Source organism: Mauremys mutica, chromosome 1, assembly GCF_020497125.1.
Source record: "Mauremys mutica isolate MM-2020 ecotype Southern chromosome 1, ASM2049712v1, whole genome shotgun sequence".
Taxonomy (NCBI): domain Eukaryota; kingdom Metazoa; phylum Chordata; order Testudines; family Geoemydidae; genus Mauremys; species Mauremys mutica.
In genome coordinates, this window is record NC_059072.1 from 71146096 (window position 1) to 71172121 (window position 26026).

Consider the following 26026-nt stretch of genomic DNA (forward strand, 5'->3'; position numbering starts at 1 on the left):
GGCATTCCAAGGGAGGTCCAGGTTACCACTGAGGACCTCCTATTCAAGGGCAATTACCTCTTTAATAGTGGTACATATGAAGTGCTCCATATACTTTAAAGACTCCAGAACAATCTTAAGATTCTTGGGCCTGTATGTACCAGCCTCCAAGGAGGAAGAATCCAAAACAACAGCAGATGTTCTACCGATAGGAATCACAGTCTCAGTATGGTACTAAGCAACAGTCCAAGGAGATCCCGAGGAAGAAGCAGTGATTTTTACGAGAGGCAACCCTCTGCTTCTTCCTTGGCTGCTCCATAACTTGGGGCTTCAGGAAAGAACCAGTTTTGATGTGTGTGTTGAGACTCTGGCTGGATCCCTCCAACACTCCTTTTGGCAACTGGCTGGCATGGGATAACCTCATATCTGTGGATCCTGCAGATAATCAGCAATCCAGTTTCAAAATGTTTCTGTCCCCTCCTCATCCATCCTGTCCATCTTCAGGAACCTTTCTCATGGGAGATTGTTTAAACAAGATGTGGACTCCTTCATTCAGCTGGGATGGGTAGAGGAAATGCCACAGAGTTCAGAGGCAGGGGATTTTATTCTAACTGTTTCTTAAAAAGAAGAAAGGGGTTGGAGACCCATCCTTGATCTTTATCTCAAACTTCTTTGGTTGTTTCAAATTCCATATGTCTAACCTTGCTTCTGTGATCCCCTCTCTTGATCCCATGGGCTGGTTCATGGTTCTCTGCACCTCCTAGGCTCTAGAACAAACTGGTGGAGTGACTCATCAGAGATTTATCTGAGAACCATGAGTCCTGCTTCAAGATTGCAGACCTACTTAAGCCTCTTGCACAAATAGGGATTTACAAAAGTGCCTGAGCTTCTATTCCAGGGAGACATGAGACATGAGTGCAGGTTGCCTTTTGGATGCCCTCCTTATTGTGTGGGCTCCTGGTCTATTATATACCTGTACATCAATGCCCATGATACCCAGGTTCTTCAGGAAATGGAGGCAGTACACAGTTCAGGTCATTATGATAGCACGAACATGGGCCAGATAATTTAGTACTCAACCCTTATTAACCTGTCAGTATGGAGGAGACTCATGACCTTGCTAGTCCTACTGAATCTGGTCTCGCAGAACAATGGCCCAATCCTGCATCCAAATCGGACATCCCTGAATCTGGCATCTTGGATGCTAGCTGGTTGACATCTGTAGAAAAAGCTGCTCTGCTGCATGTTCAAGACATCTTGGTCCAAAGCAAGAAACCCTGGACCAGAGTGACAAAAAAAGCCCAGTGGAAGAGATTTTCTATGTGGACAAGGCAGCACTGGATTTCTCCAGTAGCAGCTCCAATTCCAGTTGTACTGGACTATTTACTTCCTTTAAAATTATAAAGTGTATCCCTGAGTTCAGTAAGAACACACCTGGCAGTGATCTCTGTGAGCCATCCTTCTGGACGAGGCTACACCTCTCATAGTGGCAGAATTCATCATGTTTTCCTGTCATCAGAGCTCTCTGCCTCTCCAGCTCCCAGAGCTGGCTGGAATAGGGGCACAGGCGGGGTGGGGGAGTAGGGGGGGAAGGAGGGGAGAGACCAGGCAAGCAGGGCTCTGTGCTTCACTAATACTGTGGGAAAGCTTTTATCAGGGCTGGTCTACACTGGGGGGGGATCGATCTAAGATACGCAACTTCAGCTACGTGAATAGCGTAGCTGAAGTCGAAGTATCTTAGATCGAGTTACCTACCGTCCTCACAGCGCGGGATCGATGTCCGCGGCTTCCCCTGTCGACTCCGCTACCACCGTTCGCGTTAGTGGAGTTCCAGAGTCGACAGGAGCGCGTTCGGGGATCGATATATCGCGTGTAGATGAGATGCAATATATCGATCCCCGAGAAATCGATTGCTACCCGCCGATACGGCCGGTAGTGAAGACGTACCCTCAGTTTCGCTAGCAGAAAGTGAAATTGACAAGAGCCTTTTGGACAAACAGCCAAGGTGCCAACATTATGATTTTCCTGTTGAAAAATCAAAATTTTCATGTGGAAAATGTCAGTTTTGCAAAAAGGGCATTTTTAGCCAGAAATTTTTGACCATTTCTAGCTGACTGGCATATATTAATCTAGTTGATGGCCTTCAGACCCTTTTAGAATGCTTTGTTGCCATGCAAATTGAGATATACCCTCTTTGCAGTTAACCTAGAAAGCATAGCTGATCATAAACATAACTATAGAATACTAAGTGTTAAAATTTCCAGGATTTACTTAGGAGCCACCATGCATACTGGACAAGTTGGACACCATCTATCACAGATACAAAAAGGGAAATTAGATTGTTTGAATAACACGTTTCTTATGGTGCAGTTGTAATGAATTTAAGGCAGCCCACGTTCAAGAATTGAAGGAAAATTAGTTACAATAATGTCAAACAGCCCCAGTGGCTCAAAACCAATAATATAATTTATTTGGTGATGTTACAAAACCAAAAATATTACAGGAATTGGGCTGGGGATCAAGTAACTAGTTGGCCATGATACTTAAACTTTTTTTTTTTTTAAAGTGTCAGCCAGGCTCCAGACATTGCAGAAAGTCAGTCAGTCATTCTTCTAAGCAAATAGCTTGTTCAAATTTACATGAGAAAATATAACCAGTGGTCTATGATACGTATTCCAAGGGTTATATGTGTGGGCATATGTACACATAATATCTATTTTGTTTAAAAAAGTAATTTTTTGTTGTTGGATATAACATCGTTTTCCTACCAATAAAGTTATTAAAAGCAGAACGAGGAGAAAAATAAGGTATTTTAAGTATTCAGAAGATAAAATAAAAGGCTGCTAATACACAAAAATGAAAAAGAATGAAAGCATATTTTTACTATCCATTAAATGGTTGTCCACAAATAATTAAATGCAAATACTTTACACTTATTCATAGATTCATAGATGGTAGGGCTGGAAGGGACCTCGAGAGGTCATCGAGTCCAGTCCCCTGCCCTCATGGCAGGACCAAATACTGTCTAGACAATCCCTGATAGCCATTTATCTAACCTACTCTTAAATATCTCCAGAGATGGAGATTCCACAACCTCCCTAGGCAGTTTATTCCAGTGTTTAACCACCCTGACAGTTAGGAACTTTCTCCTAATATCCAACCTAAACCTCCCTTGCTACAGTTTAAGCCCATTGCTTCTTGTTCTATCCTTAGAGGCTAAGGTGAACAAGTTTTCTCCCTCCTCCTTACGATACCCTTTTAGATGCCTAAAAACTGCTATCATGTCTCAGTCTTCTCTTTTCCAAACTAAACAAACCAAATTCTTTCAGCCTTCCTTCATAGGTCATGTTCTCTAGACCTTTAATGATTCTTCTCTGGAACCTCTCCAATTTCTCCACATCTTTCTTGAAATGCGGTGCCCAGAACTGGACACAATATTCCAGTTGAGGCCTAACCAGCACAGAGTAGAGCGGAAGAGTGACTTCTCATATCTTGCTCACAACACACCTGTTAATGCATCCCAGAATCACATTTGCTTTTTTTGCAACAGCATCACACTGTTGACTCATGTTTAACTTGTGATCCACTATAACCCCTACATCTCTTTCTGCCGTACTCCTTCCTAGACAGTCTCTTCCCATTCTGTATGTGTGAAATTGATTGTTCTTTCCTAAGTGGAGCACTTTGCATTTGTCTTTATTAAACTTCATCCTGTTTACCTCAGACCATTTCTCCAATTTGTCCAGATCATTTTGAATTATGACCCTGTCCTCCAAAGCAGTTGCAATCCCTCCCAGTTTGGTATCATCTGCAAACTTAATAAGCATACTTTCTATGCCAATATCTAAGTCGTTGATGAAGATATTGAACAGAGCCGGTCCCAAAACAGACCCCTGCGGAATACCACTTGTTATACCTTTCCAGCAATCTGATAGCTTTCTTTGATAGGATAACGAGTCTTGTGGATAAGGGATGTGGTATACCTAGACTTTAGTAAGGCATTTGATATGGTCTTGCATGATATTCTTATCAATAAACTAGGCAAATACAACTTAGATGGGGCTACTATAAGGTGGGTGCATAACTGGCTGGATAACCATACTCAGAGAGTAGTTATTAATGGTTCCCAATCCTGCTGTGCCAGTATTCCTCAACACTAGTTAATGCAAATATCCTGGAGGAGAGAAGGTTAATTCAATACTGATTTTTGTGGCTACAAAACCTGGAGTTGTAAATACGAATGATGTATTAAAATGCAGAAGTGCTTGATTATGCTTCCTGCAAGCGTTCGTCAAATCTTAAATATTAGGGCATTATCTTATTTATGCCAGGCACAGAGGGGGAAAAAGATCTCTTGCTCCCAAGTTTCACATTGCACAACTTCATTATATTTTATTTTCTTGTGAAGAATCAGTTTGGCTGTGTCTGTACTGCACTGCAATATGGACTACGGGGCTGTGAATTGCAGCACCTGCCAAAGAGTTGTGCTGTAATTCACCTGTGTGGTCACTGTTGGCGTGAACTAAAAGGTACCTGGTTTGCATTAACGATGGCCTTTCCAGACCAGTGTTATGTTAATGCAGACTAGATATCTTTTTGTTTGCACCAGCAGAGTTTGTGGGGCAGTTACAGCACAGCACTTTGGTGCACTCTGCAGTTCATATCTCTGTAGTCCTAGTTGTTGGGCTGTGTAAACAAGCCTTCAGTGTCTACATTGAAGATTGGATACCAGACTTAAATGACCAATATCTGATCCAGCATGGCAAATCCTGTGTTCCTATAGTATACTGAAATTTTAGCATTTTTTACTTACCTCACTAATGCTTTTCTTTTTATCAGGATGTAGATATGATGGATCAAAATGGAATGACACCTTTAATGTGGGCAGCTTACAGAACACACAGGTAATAAACTCATTATAATACAGACCTGTTCAAAGCACTCTGCCTTCATCAGACAATATAAAATACAAAGACAAACAAGTCACTGTCTTTTTAACGAGCTAAATTATTCCCACAATGCCATCAAACCTACTATAATTTGCCTGATTTATGACCATTAGTGAAGAAGAGAGGACGCTGTTTGACATTATTACTGTGTTTTCTTCCTTCTCCCTTCTCTGCTTCTCCTTCTTCTATAGGAGTTGTGTGATGATGAGAAATGAGAAAAGTTTCGTACCCTCACTGCTATGCATCAAATATGTAGACATTTGCATGGTATTACATGTTTATAATGATATTGTCACTTTTCTGTGTTACATGGGAAAATAAGAATTTATATGAAAATATGTGCTCTACTACCATCTAGAAGAAACTTTGTTACACTTACTGATTAATTTATAGCTCTGTGCCGATTCCATTGGATTCAAAAGTAGTTTTATAATTTATTGCAGTGGGAGCAGAATTGGCCATTAGTACATAACACTATAAAAAAGGGGTGTTCTGATTAATATTGTCTGAGTTGATACACTAAAATACTTAAGTAGATCAAACTCATGGACAAACAAAGTCCATTGTGATTTTTAATTCTTTATAGATCTAACCAAGCTTTTATTTTTCTAGTGTGGATCCAACTCGATTGCTGCTTACTTTTAATGTTTCCATTAATCTTGGGGACAAATATCACAAAAATACAGCACTACATTGGGCTGTGCTAGCAGGAAATACTACAGTCATTAGTCTTCTACTAGAAGCTGGAGCTAATGTTGATGCCCAAAATATCAAGGTAAACATTTTAATCTTTTATTATAAGTGATGTACAGTAATACAGAAATAACGTAAAATCTATGACTCTTGATTATTACTAGAAATTAGATAATTGCTAGGAGCTGATGCGGGGTCATGATAATACTGAGCAAACTATGCAACTATATTTGGGACCCATTTTTCAGCAAGAGTAGCCTATACCCTCTAATTCTGCATCTGCAAAAATACATTTGTGAGGATGTGTATCTGCAAAAACACATAAGCAATTGTTTTGTGCATTCAAAAATGTGCACATCAGTTTTTGTGGGAGCATATGCTTCTGAGTATAAAATTGGAAGACTACGACTGAAAATTTAATCTTGCTAAAAGTTTTGGGGTGATTTGAGGTGTGGGATATTTGCTGTTTTCTGGAAAGAGGACAGAAGCTCCAATTTGTACCATCTCACAAGGCAGTCAGAATGTTCCATAACTACAGAATATTGGTTAAAGGAAAATAATTGTCTCACTTCTCCCATGTGACTAAGTTTTGCTTGATGGTAGGGATGTGGTGGAGTCATCAGGGAACTAGTTACAGTTCTGTGGTTTAGCACTAGAACAGCCAAGTAGCTGCGCTAACTTATGCCACTGGCACAAAGTCCCTATGTCTACACTGAAATAAAAGACCCATGACATAGTCATGGCTGGCCTGGGTCAGCTGGCTTAGGCTGCAGGGCTGTAAAACTGTGATGTAGATGTTTGGACTGGAACCTGAGCTCTGAGACCCGCTTGACGGGGGTGGGTCTCAGAGCCCAGGCTCCAGCCTGAGCCTGAACATCTACACTGCTATTTTTAGTCCCCCAACCTGAGCTGTGCAAGCCAGAGTCAGCTAACCTGGGCTCTGAGACTGGGCCACTGTTTTTATATTGCAGTGTACCCTAAGTGATCAGTAGATAATTGGAATAATGGAGCTGCAACACCTCAGCCATTTACCATACACCCTGTATGCTAGAGTTGTGGCCGTTGGCATAAAAGCAGGCTCTGCTACTTGTGCATGCCAGAGGTGTGTTCATCTCCACAAGGGAGATTCTCCAGTGGCCATTTTTAGCTTGAATTCTGGGTGGCACAATAAGGATGGACAGACTGGAAAACCCAGCCTGATATTTGCAGTTATAACATACCGCAGTGGTATAGGTCAGTTAATTTGTTATATGGGTTCATACGAGATGATCCAGGCATTTGTCTTATGTTGTCAGCCACAGAGGCAATCAACTTATGAACTTTAAGTACTGTACATATTTTATTTGAATTCACACAGAATTGTTAAGGGTATCCATTTTCTTGGCCAGTGTGGGTCAGACCCACAAGCAAGTGCAATATAAGTTTACAGCAATTGAAGCTGTGTTATTGCATTCTAGACTGTCACAAATCTTGGTGATCTTGAATGAAAATTTATCACAAAGTCTGCGTTGCTTTTTTGTGCTTTGAACCAAAGCAGCTAGCCCAGGGATGGGCAAACTTTTTGGCCTGAGGGCCGCATCAGGTTTCTGAAATTGTATGGATGGCCGGTTAGGGGAGGCTGTGCCTCCGCAAACAGCCAGGTGTGGCCCAGCCCCTGCCCCCGATCTGACCTCCACTACACTTCTTGCCTCCTGACGGCGCCCCCCGGGGACCCCTGCCCCATCCACCCTCCCTGCTCTCTGTCCCCTGCCTTCCCCCGGACCCTCCACTACCCCCTTCGTGATTGCTCCCCCCCCCTCCCCCCGGGATCCCTGCTCCATCCAACCACCCCTTTTCCCTGACCGCCCCCAGACACCCCTCCCCTAACTGCCCCCCCCCCGCTACCCCATCCAACTCCTCCTCCTCTTCCTGACTGCCCCTCCAGGACCCCTGTTCCCATTCAACCCCTCTGTTCCCTGCCCTCTGACTGCCCCGCCCCCTATCTAACCCCCTCCCTGCTCCCTGTCCCCTTACCATGCTGCCTGGAGCACCGGTGGCTGGTGGCGCGGCTGCACTAGGACAGGCAGTCGTGCAGCACAGAGCACCGAGTCAGGCCCCGGCTCTGCAGCTGTGCTGCCCCAGGGGCTCCCTGCTCCGCCGCCCAGAGCATTACGCCGCTGAGACTGTGGGAGAGGGGGAACAATGGGGAGGGGATGGGGACTAGCCTCCTGGGCCAGGAGCTCAGGGCCGGACAGGACAGTCCCGCAGGCCGGATGTGACCTGCGGGCCGTAGTTTTTCCACCTCTGAGCTAGCCTCACACATTTGCTTGCATGACTATGCTGTAATACTCTACTAGTTATCTGTATAGTTAACCATGGATGTGTTATATTTTCAGCCTCAACTCTTACAAGCCCACACATGCAGCTACTTTCTGTGTCATCTCTTCAACTATTAATTATAAAATGACCTATATATGCAGTGTATACATAGTTATATATATATATATATATATATATATATATATATATATACATATATATATATATATATATATATATATATATATATATAAAAATAAATCACTTCACCAAAAATATTGCTTATCATAAAGGGATATCCTTTATTCTGGAACAGTATATTGTATCCTCTCCTCAGTTATTGGGAGGCAGCAGCAGTCAGACAGAAAATAGGCTTTTAACCTGCTGGATCATGGTATGTTCTCCACAGACATTCATTCTCTGTCACAGGTGCTTACTCCCTAGTCCATGATTTTCAAAGTCAAATATAGAAAGGAACAACAGATGGATAGAAGAAAATGTGTAACCACTGACCTAAAAAGCTGGATAAACTGTTGTGTAATGAAGTAGCCAGATAGATCTTACTTATTAGAAAGAATAAGATAATTGTGGGTGATTCATAAAACAAATGGTGATGACTCTTATTGTGAAGTTATGTGGTCTCTGTAGACAGTGTGGGTTGATTCTGAACAGACACAGCAGCTGTCCAAATCTTGCGGCAAAAGCTCCTATTCTGTATTACTTAATAAAATAATGGAGTGAGAGAGACCATAGTATGGCCATGTGCATATCTCATGTACAGAAGCATCTCCTCTTTCTACCTAGGACAAATCCATAACTTTGCCATAATGAATTTTAATAGAAATCAGACAAGGAACTTTTTTTGTCATAAATAGTCCTTACTAGTACATTATAGAATTAATCAGGCAATTTGAGTTTTGGAAATGATAGCTCCATTTTGTGACTCCTGCAAAGTACAAACAGTTTCAAAGCCTAAATATTCAACTTTAACACTCACTCCAGGTATAAAGCTGTGTGTTTTTTTGGGGGGAAGAGGCATGGGCATGTTTTGATTTAAATGAAAAGCTTAGTAAACTCTCAGAGTGAATGTAAAGGCAGGCCTTTGAACAACTTTTTCTTGCGAGAGCACTATAAAAGGAAATTTGCAAGGAAGGGCCAGCAGTTTATCCCCCTTCAGGCTGGGAAAACAATTTAAGAAAAATGTTTTAAATGTAAGAAAAACTGAGATCTTCTTGAATGTCTAATCTAATGTGACAGAACTTTCTCAGGGGAAAGTTAAAACTCCAGATAAGCACAATAGATTTAGGGGAGTTTTAAATGCAGTCTGTTCTGTAAAGGTGAGTCAATAAAGGATCACAACTACATGTCTAGTGTAAAGACAGATAGTAGTGAATTCTGAACCCAAAGAGTGCTTGTAGCAACTTCTTACCTAGTGTCCCCATGTAAGAATAACAACATTTGTATGTAATGCAGTACACGTTGGGAATAATACTCTTAATATGCCTCCATGTGACAAATCATCAGACTCAATAATTTTTAGAGCTAGAGTTTATGAAAGTCTCTCTACCTTTACTAGGCTTGTCTAATAGACTAACTTAGTCCTTATGCTATCTCTCTGTAAGCTTTGGTAGTTCTCATAAAAGGGGCATGGTTTTCAGGAGTAAAATTATAGATGATCTCTGCTGATTAGATATCATAAATATGCATACCAAATCCTTGGCAATTCTGTAACCACTAATAGTGGCTCAGGTGCTGTCTTAAGTTAATTTCTTATTGCATTGTGCATGAGAGTTAGAGGGAGAGGTGGGGCTCGAAAACTTTACTAGATAGCCACTAGCTGAAAAACTAAACCTACTAGTAAATATCAGAGACAGGAGGGGAAGAATTTATCATCAAGGTCCAGGGGTAACATCCCAATTAGATTGCCAAACCCAAGCACTTGGAAGTGGGTAACTGCTGAAATTTTGCCATGTTGCTGTCTCTAAAGAGATGGAAACTTTTGTCTTTCGTAGCAATCGTTGTTAATAGTAGCAGCGTATCTCAGAAAGAAGGACATTCAAATCTATTCTTATATCAAGAAGTGATTGATCAAGGACAGATCCTAGAAGGAGATGGCAGTTAGCCTGGCATATAGGGCAGGAGGCATAGCTGAGACAATTATGAAAAATAGTTTCTTATCCCATCAGACACAAGACTTTATAGTAACCTTGGTCAATTCTAGGTTGGCGAGAGCATAGCTTTCTGACAACAGATTTCTGTGGGTGCAGTTGCTGTTACTCAGAATAAAAATGAAACTGACTGCGACAGTATGGGTGTGTCTGTGGTTGCTAGGCCATATATCAGTGTGCATGTACAGAATGCCACTTGCCAGACTTCACCTGCGGCCACCCCAGCTCTGGCTCAGGTCTTTCTATTCCCTGTTGAGACACCAGCTGAACAAGAATATTTTGGTTCCTTCTCATGTCATCACAGAACTGAGGTGGAAGAAAACCAAGAATGTTCATGGTGAGAGGATTCCATTCTCTTCCATCTCCCCAACAAGAACTTTAACATCCATGTATCAGGCATGGTTGGGAAACCCATCTGTACCATCTACAAATTCAGGGGACCTGTTCCTCAGAAGACATAGGTCTCCACATTGTAGGAGAAAGAGAGCCTAGAGCACTGGGCCTGGTGAAAGATGTGAGGACTGAACCATAGTCAGCAAATTTAGGCCACGAACCAAAGTCAGGCCATGTATTAAAGCAGATCCTTACAGTTTTACTGTCCGATACATGACCTTGGCAACAGTATTGTTAGTGTTGCTAAAACACGGGTATTGCAAAGGAGCAACAAATAGTGGGTATGTGTGTAAACACACTCCAAAAGATTTAGCCCAGGTACCTTGTGACCTAACCAGGTAAGAGGGTTTGACAGAAATGATGAATAGGGATGTTTTGCCTGAGACATCTGGAAGCAAGGTACAAAGGGAGGTAATAAGCGGATGTTATGAAACATGCAAGGCGGTACATAAGTTGTTTGTCTTAGTCTATAAATGTTGGGGCACCTTGCCTTAACCCTTTGTGTAGCCTTGGGGACAGTAGAGACTCCTGCTGCTGACTGAACTGCTCCTTACCACAGGGCACTCCTGTAACCATGGAATCAGGGCGCTGGGACTGTGCCTTAAGGGCAACAAACCTCGCCAAGTGCCTTTGTCACTGAACCATGCCTGGAGTTATTTCTGAATAACATTAAGGTTTGCTGAATAAGCAAGCCACATTCTATGCTTGTGTTAATAACATTGGAGTTCCATGAGCAGAAACACTGAGCAGCTGTAACAGCTGGATGGTGTTACCATGGCAATGACATTCCAGCCTTCAGCACTTAACCACATACATCATTATCCTGGAGCTTAGAGCCATCAAGCTAGCCTACATGGTCTCTCTCCATGTTCTTCAAAGTTCCACAGTGCAGATTCTGATACATGCAAATGCATGTCTGCAAATGCACTATATCAAAAAGCAAGGAGGTGCATGCGTGTCCCCTCTCTTTCTAGGGGCCATCAAGTTCTGAACATGGTACCACTGAAATGGGTTACCTCAACGGGTATGTCTGCACTGCAAATAGACACCCGTGGGTGGTCCATGGCAGCCAACTTGAGGGCTTGGAGGGTGGGGCTGTTTCATTGCAGTATAGTCTTCCTGGTTTCCGCAGCAGCCTAAGCTCTGGGACCCTCCCACCTTGCAGTTGTCCTAGAGCCTGGGCTCCAGCCTGAGCCTGGAAGTCTAAATTACAATGAAACAGTTCCGCAGCCTGAGCCTGACTCAGCTGACATGGGCCAGCCATGGGTTTTTCATTGCAGTGTAGGCATACCCAGTGGCTCTACACCTCCTGGGAATGAGCAGCGACCTGACAGACTTCCAGAACAGATAGTCTATTGCTAATCACAGGTGGTCCCTGTGGAGATCCATCACACAGCATATATCCCATCATTAGAGGTTCCCATAATACAGGGTTTCTCAAACAGGGGTCACCGTTTGTGTAGGGAAAGCCCCTGGCAAGGCGGGCTGGTGTGTTTACCTGCCCCGTCCGCAGGTCCGGCCGATCGCGGTTCTCACTGGCCGCGGATCACTGCTCCGGGCCAATGGGAGCTGCTGGAAGGGTGGCCAGTAAGTCCCTCGGCCCGTGCTGCTTCAGATCTTTGACTACTTGCTGCATTTATAATGCCTCTAGCCTTTCGTTCAGCTCTATTAAGGCCCACCTTGCAGCAGTCTCAACTTTCCATTCTCCTGGATGGTTGTGTTCAGTTTTCTCTCACCCAGAGATATTAAAGTTTCTCAAAGGCCTGTTACATACTTACCCTCCAGTCAGAGAACCCGCTTCTGACTGGAACCTTAACACCGAGACTAGAGACTCATGGGTCCTTCCTTCAAGCCCCTTTCAGAATGCCCCTTAGTTCATCTCACTCTGAAGATTGTCTTCCTAATTGCAGTCACTTCATCCAGAAGAGTGAGCAAGCTCCAAGCACTTACGGCTGATTCTCCCAACATGACGTTTCATAGGGACAATGGGAACCTCACCCTGGTTCATCTCTAGTGTAGTCTCAAAATTCCATCTGGATCAGTCAGTCATCCTACCTGTCTTCTTCCCCAAACCCCTCTTTTCATTGAGAGAGAAGAAGTTCAGTTCGCAACTGTTGATGTGGAACAGATGGTGATTTGGACATATCCATAACCCTGCCTAGTAAAGTCCTTTCCTCAAAGAGCTTCTTTAATTGACTGAAAATGTTGTTTAGCTTAAGTATTTCTTGAATCCTCTGGATGGAAAACCCATCTTATTTCCCAATTAGTTAGAGAATGAAATGTGACAGGTGAGCTCAAGCTTTTTGAAAAGTTTGCAGTCAGCTCCAGGCACTAAAAATGTTAGTAAATGACATCGCACTATCCTCTAAGCTTTTTTGAGGGAGTTGACCCAGGTCAGAACCAGTCATCCAAGTAAGGCACTGGTTTTATTTTGAACAGAAAGATTACCTCCAGGATTTTGGTTAATGATCAAGAGACAGTAGGGAAAAAAATCAGTGCTCTATACTGAAATGGAAAAGCTTCTAGAATGAATCTGATCAGCTTGATATTTAGGGTACGTCTACAGTACCCACCGGATCGGTGGGTAGCGATCTATCTATTGGGGATCGATTTATCGCGTCTCGTCTAGACGCGATAAATCAGTCCCCAAATGCATGCCCGTCAACTCCGGAACTCCACCAGGGCAAGAGGCGGAAACGGAGTCGACGGAGGAGCTGCGGCCGTTGATCCCGCGCCATGAGGATGGGAGGTAAGTCGAAATAAGATACGTCGACTTCAGCTACGCTATTCCCGGAGCTGAAGTTGCGTATCTTACATCGACACCCCTCCCGCCCCCCACCCCCCCCAGTGTAGACGAGCCCTTAGAAACATGAAGACACACATCTTGGAGATCTGATGACACTAGGCAGTATCCTGGATTGATATCATAGCATCAGTTTTCCATTTCTAATTTAATTAATATGGGGTTGTCTTTTTTGACTTTTTTTTGAACAATAAAAATAAGAAGATAAATAACTCTTCCTGGTGGTAAGATCATATTCTTTTCCCTTGAGGATTGGATTGGAATGGAGATGGAATGACTTTCATTACTGAGAGAAAGGACTGAATCTTAGGCAGTAACCCCATGTTATAATGATTCTCTCACAGTTATCCAGTATTTTTACCCATAATTTATTGAACTGACTGGGGTAGTCTCATAAATGAGGGAACTATTTTGTCAGTTAGAACAAATCAGTGGAAATCTTGAGTACTTGTAATGTCTTCCATTTCCAAAGGAAGAATGAAAGTAATAATTATGCTATCTAATCATGAATTTCTAAAATAAGGAGAGCATTTACTGAAAGAGGAATTAACTGAATCTACTAGTGAATCTTGGAGTGGATCCTTGATGTGTTTTCTTGCTCTGAGAAGTCATGACTTTTAAAGGCTTGACTGTGGGTATGTCTACACTACAGGATTATTCTGATTTTACAGAAACTGGTTTTTGGAAACAGATTGTATAAAGTCGAGTGCACACGGCCACACTAAGCACATTAATTTGGCAGTGTGCGTCCATGTACCGAGGCTAGTGTCGATTTCCGGAGCGTTGCACTGTGGCTAGTTATCCCATAGTTCCCACAATCTCCCCCGCCCATTGGAATTCTGTGTTGAGATCACAATGCATGATGGGGCAAAAACAGTGTCGCGGGTGATTCTGGGTAAATGCTTTCACGGAGGGAGGATTGATTGATGACAACGGCAGACAATCATTTCGTGCCCTTTTCCCTGGATTGCCCTGGCAGACGCCATAGCATGGCAACCATGGAGCCCTTTAGCCTTTTTTCACTGTCACTGTATGTCTGCTGGATGCTGCTGACAGACACATTACTGCAGTGCTACACAGCAGCATCCCATTGCCTTTGCAAGTTAGCAGAGACCGTTTGCTGCTGTCATGGGTGCTCCTGGCTGGCCTCGGTGAGGTTGGTCGGGGGCGCATGGACAAAAATGGTCATTCCGTTCTTTAAGTTTTGTCTAATGGAGAGTCAGTCCTGCCTAGAATAAGAGGCAAGTCTACTAAAGAACCAGAGAGGCAAACAGCTGCTCCGGGTCAGAGCCTCAGACATGCCGCAGAAATGATGAGCTGCATGCCATTCTAGGGGTTGCCCCTGCAACAACCCCACCCATTGCTTCCCTCCTCCCCCACCCCTCCTGGGCTACCATGGCAGTTATCCCCCTATTTGTGTGATGAAGTAATAAAGAATGCATGAATAAGAAACAACACTGACTTTATTGCCTCTGCAAGCAGAGGTGGGGGGACGGGGACGGGGGTGGGAGAGGAGCACAGCCTCCAGCTGCTATGATATTCCAGGCAGGATTGAATCTCCATTAGACAAAGCTTAAAGAAGAGAATGACCAGGAGTCATTCCCATTTTTGCTCAGGCGCCCCCGGCCAACCTCACTGAGGCCAGCCTGGAGCACTCACGGGATGGTGATGATGGATACCAGTCATATTGCACCGTCTGCCATCGGGAAGGGAAGGGAATGCTTCTTTGTAGCGCTGCAGCACCGCGTCTGCCAGCAGCATCCAGTAGACATACGGTGACATTGAAAAAAAGGCAAGAAACTATTTTTTTCCCTTTTCTTTCACTGGGGTGGGGCTGACGACATACACCCTGAACCACCCGTGACAATGGTTTTGACCCTTCTGGCTTTGGGAGCTCAGCCAAGAATGCAAATGGTTTTCGGAGAGTGCGGGAACTGTGGAATAGCTGGAGTCCTCAGTCCCGCCTCCCTCCCTCCCTCCGTGAGCGTCCATTTGATTCTTTGGCTTTCCATTACGCTTGTCTCAGCTCCTTAAGTTTCACGCATCACTGTGTTGAGTCCCTATTGTGGCCTCTGTCTATCATAGCCTTGGAGATTTTTTCAAATGCTTTGGCATTTTGTCTTTTGGAACAGAGTTCTGATAGAACAAATTCATCTCCCCATACTGAGATCAGCTTCAGTATCTCACATACAGTCCATGCTGGAGCTCTTTGATTCTGGGACTGCATGGTCACCTGTGCTGATCGGCGCTCCCCACTGGGCAAACAGGAAATGAAATTCAACAGTTCGCGGGGCTTTTCCTGTCTACCTGGCCAGTGCATCCGAGTTCAGATTGCTGTCCAGAGCGGTCACAATGGTGCACTGTGGGATAGCGCCCGGAGGCCAATACCATCGAATTGCGGCCACACTAACCCTAATCCGAAACGGCAATACCGATTTCAGTGCTACTCCCCTCGTTGGGGAGGAGTACAGATATTGGTATTAAGAGCCCTTTATATTGATAATAAAGGGCTTCGCTGTGTGGATGGGTGCAGGGTTAATGCGATTTAACGCTGCTAAATTGGATATAAACTCATAGTGTAGACCAGGCCTTCGAATGTCCCGTTAATGTGCCCTTAGACTATTATTTTCTTCTGATCATTGTGATCACACATGATGAAACACATCAAGCTAAATAGTTATTACTTGCTGGCACAGAGATAAGTGTATTGATAGACCAGAATTGAGATCCCTGATGTTGGTTATAAATATTAAAATGTATTTAATAAATCAGTCATGCCTCCATATTAATAAAAGGAATACACTAAAACGGCCAGTTGATTAGAAATATAGTCAAAAGATTTCTTTAAAGTTCCTGCCATCTTTTTATCTAGGCAGTCACTAGGTGTCATATGGCCCTCTAGTAGAAGGGATGCTCAGCTGGACCCTGAGGCAACCGCAGGATTTACTTAGGAGAACAACTCCTAGAGGGGATTACTTGTCCACAGGTAACTCTTTTATAGTTTGGGTACATAAAATGACACCAAAAAATTAGTGTCTCAGGGTTTTCCAGAGATTAGTGATCCAAGAAACCAGTAGATCTATGACTACACAGGGTATTCACCATGGTTGATCCCCAAACTTTTCTGTTTCCTCAAAGGGTTGAGCTAGTTTAACCTATATTTTAATGCTCTGATTGAATAACAATGAGGATAAGGATAACTTTTGGTGTAAGTTTTCTGATGGGCTAGGCTGGCTCAACACCTCATACATAGGAAGTGGAAGGAAACTCCTCAGAGGAGCCACAAAAATCCACTTCAGGGTTTCCATTATGTACTACTTAATCCCTTAACGGAGACTCAGGATGAGACTTTCAAAGGCTCAAATGGAAGTTAGGTGCCCAACTCCAATTGACTTTCAGTGGTAGTTAGGTGACTGTCCTATGTGCCTTTGAAAATCTCATCCTCAGTTGCTAGTACACTGTGCCCTTTCTGGGTAACTTCAGTTTCTGGTACCTGTCTCATTTTTTTTTAGGCATGGCCGAGTGATGGAGGATTCAGCTATTTTTCAAGCCTCCATGAATGCTTTGTTTAGGAGGGGAGTTAACTCCAGTAGAAGAAAGGAGGAGTCAAATGCGAAACTGGAGCTGGAGGTACCTGCAATTGGTTGTCTCTTGCCTCCGCTATAACATCAGACCCTAGTCATGAATTTTCACTTAGCTCTTTTTCTTGGAGTAGAAAACAGATGTCAATCTCTGTGGATGGAAATCCATTTAGTTCTCTCTCTCTAACTCCGCTCCTGAGTGTGCAGTGAGAGAGAAACTAAAACAATGCCATTGCTGCCTTGGGACCTTTCAAGATAAGTGAAGAACCTGGCACAAGCCAAGCATAAGGACCTCATAATGGTAGGATAAACTGGATGCCAGCAATCAATATACTTTCTGTCCTTTTCCAGTTTCTTCCTAGGACCACAAAGGCTGGCGCTGACCTAGTAACATTTAAATTGTGAGAACCTTTTCTCACAGAAAACAGATTGTAGTACTGGTGACTTCTGGTGATGATGTCTTCCTTGAGGTAGAGGAGTAATCATATGCAGTGGAGAGTTTCCATGATCCAGTGGGCAACAAATGCATATTTTTTTGGTTTAGTTTCTGCTGCCTGTCAATAGTTGAGGCGGGAAACACAGATAAGGGGGATGAGAGTTCAGGACATTTAAACACAGATTTATTATGCCAGAGGATCCCTAAAGGCAACAGTTGTTGCCGCATTTGAGGCATAGAAATTATGTCATGAGCATGGATTTAGCATTGTGTTCATCACTCATGCAGTTATAAGGGAAGTAAAAAGAAAAAGACTGGAGGGAATGAATGGCCTATTTGGTGTCAAAGTAAGCATCGGAGTGAAATAATACTAGAATATTATTTAATGTCTTTTCAATATGATGATAATTTTATGTGTGTGATTTTCTATTTTAAAAGTAAAACTGTTCTGAGTACTTTTTATTTTTAAATTAAAATTCTCCCATTTTCCCAACTCCTGGCAGGGAGAATCACCACTTGATTTGGCAAAACAGAGAAAAAATGTTTGGATGATCAACCACTTACAGGAGGCAAGACAGGCAAAGGGATATGACAATCCATCATTTCTCAGAAAGCTAAAGGCTGATAAGGTGAGAAGAAACTGCACATTTTTCATGTAAAATCATATTTTTGGCATATTCCTCCCTTTTAAAAAAACGATGCTTCAATACTACAGTGGCCGGCATGGCAGGAGAGCTCATGTAGATAGATATTAAGAACTTTTTCCCATGTTTCAGTTCTGGGATTATCTCGTATCATCTTCTTCTATCTATCTTCTATATCATTGCCATAGCAACCTTGTAATTTTTTCTAACAGTCAACGACAATGCTATTGCATTGACTGAGCAGTAGGGAAAGTGCCTTAGGAGCAGTGCAGTACTCTTCCTGCAGAGAACCAAGATACTTTGACAAATCTGATATTCAATCACTCTCAGATAATTGAAGTTTCAGGCTATTTCCTAAACTTTGCTCTCCTGTATAACTGCTGGTGAGTGTCATATGACAAAGTGAAGCAACAGGGAGGCTGACCGCGACAGTATAATGGTGGCATATGAAGCTCCCTAGTTTTCAAAGGCTTTTTATTTGATCTTAAGGTATAATCCGAATTGGAATATATAACCTTGGCAGTGGTATTAGTTTGATGGATAAGCAATTCATCTGTCAGCTTTAAAAATAAGCAGCTCAATTTAACAAAAACATACATTTTCTACAAAAATGAACTGCTTTTAAAAATTGTTTATAGTGCACTGGCCTGGTGGGCTAATGACATTTTAATCTTTTGTTATCCAGGGAATGACAATTTAGAACCTAGGATCATTTTTTAAGTCTGTGCACAGGAAGAAAATTGGAGCACTACACATGACCTGAGCTGAGTGATGTTTACTGACTTAAAATCTTTCAGAAGGAGAATGGATGGAATACATTATAGGACAGGGGTGGGCAAACTATGGCCCACGGGCTGGATCCGGCCCTAGGATAAGGATAGTGAGCTGGATTTTGTTCCCACTCAAGCATGATCAGCAGAATTGTTAACTAAATTCCAACTGGAGAATATTTACCTCAAGAAGTATAGAGCTATACATCTCAGTAGCTCCTGTGCTACATGTAAAATATATTTTAGTTGGGTAAAGGTTACTGGAGATGATGTGCTAGTTGGAAAGAACATAACTTGACTTTATATCCCAGAGTGAGTTTGCAACTATGGTAAGTATAAAATCTTTTTAGTTCTAAATTTAGCACTTTTGATATGAAGGTCATTGAAAGACAAATGTGGAACCTCATGGTACTATTTTTAGCCATTTTCCACTCCACTTTACTATAGTTGCTTTTACCCCTTATTTATCAATCTACTCGTAATTAGATTTCAGTATGCAGTGCTGCAAATTATTTTACAATCTTCTATGTTTTAAATAAATTACTTTCTTAATTCATCTCTAACTTCCAACCTACTTGCATTATGGCGTTTATTTTTGTTTTTCTTAGTGTGTAAAACATACTTGAGTTGTTCAAATTGGCAACTATCTACAGAGGTCAACCGTGTTACTTGATTTATTCAAAAATTATGAATTATGAACTCTAACTAGTCTAATTGAATATAACAGCATTTAACACGTGAAAATTGTTTGACTAATCACTGGTGCTAGAAGAGAAATCAAGGCATCTTTTAGTAGGAAATCTCTTGTTTCCATTTAGGAAAGAAATGGCTTCCATAGTATGAGCATGCTAAAAAGAAGAAAAATACATTTAGAAAAGTAGCTTTTTTTCTCCCTTATCATACTAAGGCTCTTAGACTTAAATGAGTTGTTATTACTGTTTTAGTTAAATTGTGTAACCATTTCCTACAAGAACTGTAAATTGCTTACTGAAATATTTGTTTCTGTGCAGGAATTTCGTCAGAAGGTGATGCTAGGAACTCCATTCCTAGTTATTTGGCTGGTTGGGTTTATAGCAGACTTAGATGTTGATTCCTGGCTCATTAAAGGGCTAATGTATGGTGGTGTATGGGCTATGGTACAGTTTCTTTCAAAGTAAGTATTTTATAACGCAGCATGTTCAATCTAGTACACCCAGACAAATGTTTAATATATGTCTTGTTCATTTACTTCATAAAAGTTGTACTAGATTTCTTTGACAGATCTATATGCATCTTTTGGATATATAGCATTCTTTGCAAGAACTTCTGTTTTATCACTGTTACGTTTCAGAAAAAGGTCTGTGTGATTTGGCTTTCTAATGCTCTGTCATCTCAGAAATATAGCCTTTGAATTAATTTTAGATGAAAGGCGCTGAGCTAATAAGGCTAGGAGCAGAGAAACATTCAGTCTCCAGAGGGAGGGTACTGGATGTCTGTTAAACCATTGGTGTAAACCGTGAATGGAACAGTCAAGAGGAAAGTTATTAGAGAGGGATAGGAGAAGCAAGGTCGAATTGTAAATAGGTCAATAAAAATTAATTACTGTTCAGAATTAAAATTCTGAGACATTTAGAAAGTCATTCAGAAACTGATACAAAGTGGGATACAACATCAGGAATTATTGCTGTGGCCAGAACAGGTTATTTTTATTACTTATTTTAAATCAGTTGTTTTAAATCTGTCATCCAGTCACTAAAAGAATTATGTACTATGTTTTGAATAATTACTGTAAATATCAGTATTCTCCATAGCTCTCCAGAGGACGTGCAAAGTATATGGACTGTTTGACCCTTAATCTACTTCTCAGTACTATACATTATATTCTTTGAGTAGCCTCTGCATATTCCCACCTGTGAGCTTGGTGCTCCCTGGCACTGGGTGACCCAGTGTCCTCTGCAGCCACTTTCTTCTTTCTCTTTCTCCCCATGTGGAGGATTTCAAAGGTATAAAACTGTCCCTCAGTTCCTTCTTAACTGCCAAAGAGGTCGTGAGTTTGGGTCACGTGCAGCATCCTCACTTCTTTTCTCAGAGCTTTTCTTCTGCTCTTTCAGGGCTGTTTTTGTTTTTAGTTAAATTGTCATTATGGGTTTCCTACTGCTAAAGGAGATTCCTCAGGCCTGGTCAGCTAAGTCTGGCAATGTGCTAGCCTAAGTGTCCCTGTGTCTGGCTTACATATTATTCAAGTCCTCAGTCTTAATTGCTGACAGAGTCATTTCCAAGATTCTTAAACCATCAACCTGGCACATAGATCCCCGAATTCCTCCAGATTGATCTAATTCAGTGCCATGGTCTCAGTCTCTTAGATATGGCTCTGGCTGGATTGACATAATTCGGTACCAAGGTTCTGGCGCCTTCACAGCACCAGAGTCCACAGATCTGGACTGGTCTAACTAATTTGGTGCTTAAGTCTTGGCGCTGGCACCAAAATTTTGGCATCATGGACTAGAGAACTAAGAGTGGTTAAGTGCATATTCAGATCTCTGCATCCATCCATGTCGACCGAGTCCAGTGCCTAGAATCCAGCATCCTGGACTCTGGTGAACTTCTCATGAAGTGATCCAGTACCAGTATAAGTGACATTAGGTCCTCAGCAGGGCTGGCCCTAGATATTTTTCCTCTCTGGACGGTAAATGTTTTTGGTGCCCCCTGAGCAGCTGAGCGGGGGAAAAATAGGTGTAGTGATGAGGTGCCCCCAAAAGTTGCCACCCAGGGCAACCATCCTGCTTGCCCTCCCCTAAGATCTACCTGGTCTTTAGATCCATTTAGGTTGACTGAGTTTGGTGTTGAAGTTTCAGCAGATTGACTCCTGGAGTCTCTGATTCCACTAGTATCTAGACTTTGATCCTCAGACATGTTCCGTAACAATGTAACTGGGTTATACTGCTATCCAGGCTATGTCTGTGCCTCCATAAGACTGATAGCAAAGGTACTGCTGCTGCTTCTACTTACACCTGACCCATTTATGTCTCGGTTCATAGAAAATGCAAAAGGTGAAAGTAGCACAAGCTTATTAGGGGATTCTCTTCTCACCTCCTTTACCTTTAGTGTGTTATTTACACATAGTGGACCAGCATGTTTTTCAGTCTTTTCAAGATTTGTGGACTCTCTAGGAGTTGTCTACACATCATGGTTCTGGAGTTGAAAGCTGGTTGCCTAACCTGCAAGACTCTCTCCCTTTGTTCACAACCAAAATTTATTTGCCAGAGAAAAACTATGTCCAGGTAGATGATTTGAACAGAATTTTTTACAACAGCACAAATGTCTTGGGTATAAGTCTGTCAGTATTTGTTATACAAGGGGAGTAAGTCCCAGCTAGGTCTCATTATTACCAAGGACAGCACCCATTATTTCCAGTTCTGCTTCAGGGTCAGCAAAGACCCAGTGACATTGGTAGACTCCCCTATCTTGGACTGGAGGTGCCAATCCCACAAGTGTGAATACACAGAGGCGACACTCTCAAAGAACAGCAGTTACTGGTAAGTAACCTCTCTTTTTAAAAACAAATTTAAATAACAGTAAAGATATGATCCGTTGTTGTTTGCAGTGTTATTGGTGCCATATTGGTCCCAGGATATTAGAGAAACAAAGGTGAGTGAGGTAATATCTTTTATTAGACCAACTTCTGTTGGTGAAAGAGAAAGTTTGTCTCTTAATAAAAGATATTGCCTCACCCACTTTGTCTTTCTAGTGAGAATCTGAGACAAACTGAGAAGAAAAGCAAGATAATGCATGGATAACAGTTGACTGGAAGAGAAACATAATTGTGTAAGTCAAGGATGTAGTACAAGTTTCTTTCTCCCATTCTGGGTAAAGGAGAGGTAATAAAGAATATTCTCTTAGCCATTGGAGGGTGGGTATTAGCAGCTGACAGAAATGTTTTGGTGATAAAGTGGTGATGGTCAGACAGCAAGATAGTGAAACAGACCCTGGGATTGTTCTTACTGGGTGTCTTGATAAACAGGTGAGTGAGTTTGTGGGAGTAGGCTGGTGCAGATGTGAATGAGTTAGGTTGAAAGGATGTGAGAATTGGTGATTGGGTTAAAGTTCAAACCAGGTATATACCAAGTTATTATTGTTACATTTTACTTTGCCTTTTTATATAATTATCAGTGGTTCTTTTATACTGTAAGAAGAGAAGTTAATGTGTTCTGTAATATTAATGCTGCCATACTATGTTTCACAGGCACTTAAAATGATGGGAAATTACAACTAGAATTAATTCAAATAATTATGAGGGTTTTTTTCTTTAGACTTAAATTATTTTGTTAGTTTTCAGGTTAAATACAGGTTTGATGCACCAATTTTGTCTCAACACCATAGAGCAAACAGGTAATCAAATTACAACAGAAATTTTGGGTACAGAATACCTTTACATTTTAAGTCCTTACTTTCTATTGATTCATTATAATTGTAATGTTATTAAATCAACCTGTTTGTATTTAGCTTCCTGTTTATTTTTTTAAGGAAAGAATATTTTATTGGATGGCTACAATATAATAGTACTGCTACAATATTTATCTGAATCCTGTGGTGGTGATTTCTTTGTGTCTAGATAAGCTTACATAACTTTCTAAATTCTTAACTTAAAAACAAACTCCCAGATCAATCTGTAAGTAAGTATTCAGGAAAGTTTAGCGAATACATGTGTAGCTGGTTGTCCTAAGAAAGATGTTTGGAAGCCCTTTCAGTCTATCCTGTAGGTAGTTTGTAGGACATGTACTGTGCTAGATATATTTAGCATTCATATAATAATTACTTATGAAAAAGTAGTTTCTACTTTTCACAGTTGCCACATCAATAAACTTCTAATTCTTTCCAAAGTTGCCTTTGAGAGTTATGGGGTTCCTTAGTCCCAGTGTCTGTTTTATTTCTGTGTCAGAACTCTGATTGAAGCATGCTAATTTCAAGAGGGAAACCTCAGAGCAGTTTACAAACTGATTATAAAGCACCCCAGAAGTAAATTTTTTTGGGGAAGAAAAAAAAACACCCAATCCTAATTTTCCTTTTCCCTTTTAATCATAAAGCAAGATTTTTCTAAAGATGGGTATCCCCACCAGGGAATCCCCTTGGTGTAAATGTGTGATGTGGATGAGGGCTAAGTTCCCTCTAAGCTGCGTGGCCGTTCAGCAGTCTATCAAGTGCCACACACTTCAGGTGCCTCTCCCCCCACTGCTGTGCTGCTCCTGCCCTCTGCATTGGAGCCCCTGGCCAACTGCTCCCGGGAACCTCCTTCTTGCTGTCCAGAGTGGGGGAGTAGGAAGAGGGTGCTGATGTCAGGGTGCCCTCCCACCCCGTACCCCATCTCCACAGAGCTGGGGGTCAGGACATGACAGGGCTCAGGAGTGGGACAGAGGGAGCTTGCTGGCAGCTGCTGCTTTGTCTGAACAAGCAGGCTTCAGCCTGGTGAGTGCCAATCTACTTGAAAGGGTAGCATATTTAAAGGGGCAATGCATGTCTGTCTCTCACACACAGTATGTCTGTCACTCACACTGTATGTGTATCTCTCTTACACACACACACACACACACACACACACACACACTGTCTCTCTTTCCCTCCCTCTCTCTCACACACACACAGAGACACAGTGTGTCTATCTCTCACTCACCTCCCAACACACACTTGTATTGTTATTGTTGTTACTTCTTGATACTTCTTTCAAAATGTGTTCTTTTAATTAATTGACTGATCTGTGCATTTAATAATTTTTATTTCTCTTACACTTAAATTTAATAGTTTGAGTAGTGAGTTCTAAAATGCCTAACCTGTCCTGGCTGGAGTAATTATCCCTATGGTAACTTTTTAAAAAAAATATAGCTAGGTTTTTTCTGCTGGCGGCACATGTCCGCACATTACCTCAATATGGTGCACATAACAAAATTCATTCTGCACATGGATGGAAAAAATTAGAGGGAACATTGGAGGAGGGTGACTATTTTATGTGGGTGTGATGGAAGGCAGGATGTGGGATGGTTGTTTAAGTTGTTCAGGATTGTGGAGAGGAACCTTGAGGTGTGTCCTGGAATGGCCCACTTCCCAGTGACTGACTGATTCTGTGACAGGTAGGCTAAATTTTTTTCATAAGACCATAAGAATGGTCATACTGGGTCAGACCAAAGGTCCATCTAGCCCAGTACCCTGTCATCCAATAATGGCCAGTGCCAGGTGCCCCAGAGGGAATAAACAGAACAGGTAATTATCAAGTGATCCATCCCCTGTCACCTATCCTCATCTTCTGACAAAAGAGGCTAGGGATACCATCCCTGCCCATGCTGGCTAATAGCCATTGATGGACCTATCATCCATGAAATTATCTAGTTCTTTTTTGAACCCTGTTTATGGTCTTGGCCTTCACAATGTTCTCTGGGAAAGAGTTCCAAAGGTTGACTGTGCATTGTGTGAAGAAGAACTTCCTTTTATTTGTTTTAAACCTGATGCTTATTAATTTCATTTGGTGACCCCTAGTTCTTGTGTTATGAGAGGAATAAATAACACTTCCTTATTTATTTTCTCCACACCAGCCATGATTTTATAGACCTCTATCATATCCCCCTGTAGTCATCTCTTTTCCAAGTTGAAAAGTCTGTTTTATTAATCTCTCCTCATATGGAAGCTGTTCCAGGCCCCTAATGATTTTTGTTGCCCTTTTCTGAACCTTTTCCAATTCCAATGTATCTTTTTTTGAGACGGGGCAACCACATCTGCACACAGTATTCAAAATGTGGGCGTTCCATGGATTTATATAGAGGCAATATGATATTTTCTGTCTTACTTATCTATCCCTTTCTTAATGATTCCCAACATTCTGTTAGCTTTTTTGACTGCCACTGCACACTGAGTAGATGTTTTCAGAGAACCATCCACAGTGACTCCAAGCTCTCTTTCTTGAGTGGTAACAGCTAATTTAGACTCCATCATTTTATATTGTGATAAAGTTCCTACTCTACCTTGGTGGGTCCTATGCTTATTGGCGGATTTTGCTTGCCTCAGAGATTCACCGTAGCCCTCAGTTTGCCCACTTTTGTGGCTCAAACCTGCTGTTCACTTAGATAACCTCATCACTGGCCAGTATGGGGAAAAAGAGTAAGAGCAATCCCAGCAGTTTCTGCTGATCCACCATGTGGGTTGAGGAACAGCCTAGAGACCTTCCCCTCTGGTGGAACCTCCTGTGTTGCATCAGGAGTTGGGAGGTTTTGGGGGAACCCGGGCCCGCCCTCTATCCCGGGTTCCAGCCCAGGGCCCTGTGGACTGCAGCTGTCTTCTGGAACAGCTG

The 26026-nt window shown here is 42.1% G+C and overlaps 1 protein-coding gene across 3 annotated transcripts in view; it reads left to right on the plus strand.

Moving 5' to 3' along the window:
- ZDHHC17 (zinc finger DHHC-type palmitoyltransferase 17) overlaps positions 1-26026 on the plus strand; it is a 135458-nt gene that overhangs the window by 56705 nt on the left and 52727 nt on the right. For all 3 annotated transcript variants that reach the window (XM_044989002.1, XM_044989009.1, XM_044989018.1), the window contains 4 exons: positions 4819-4883; positions 5541-5703; positions 17804-17929; positions 19725-19867. In XM_044989002.1, coding sequence (XP_044844937.1) covers positions 4819-4883; positions 5541-5703; positions 17804-17929; positions 19725-19867 — 497 coding nt within the window. The remainder of the gene's footprint in view (positions 1-4818; positions 4884-5540; positions 5704-17803; positions 17930-19724; positions 19868-26026) is intronic.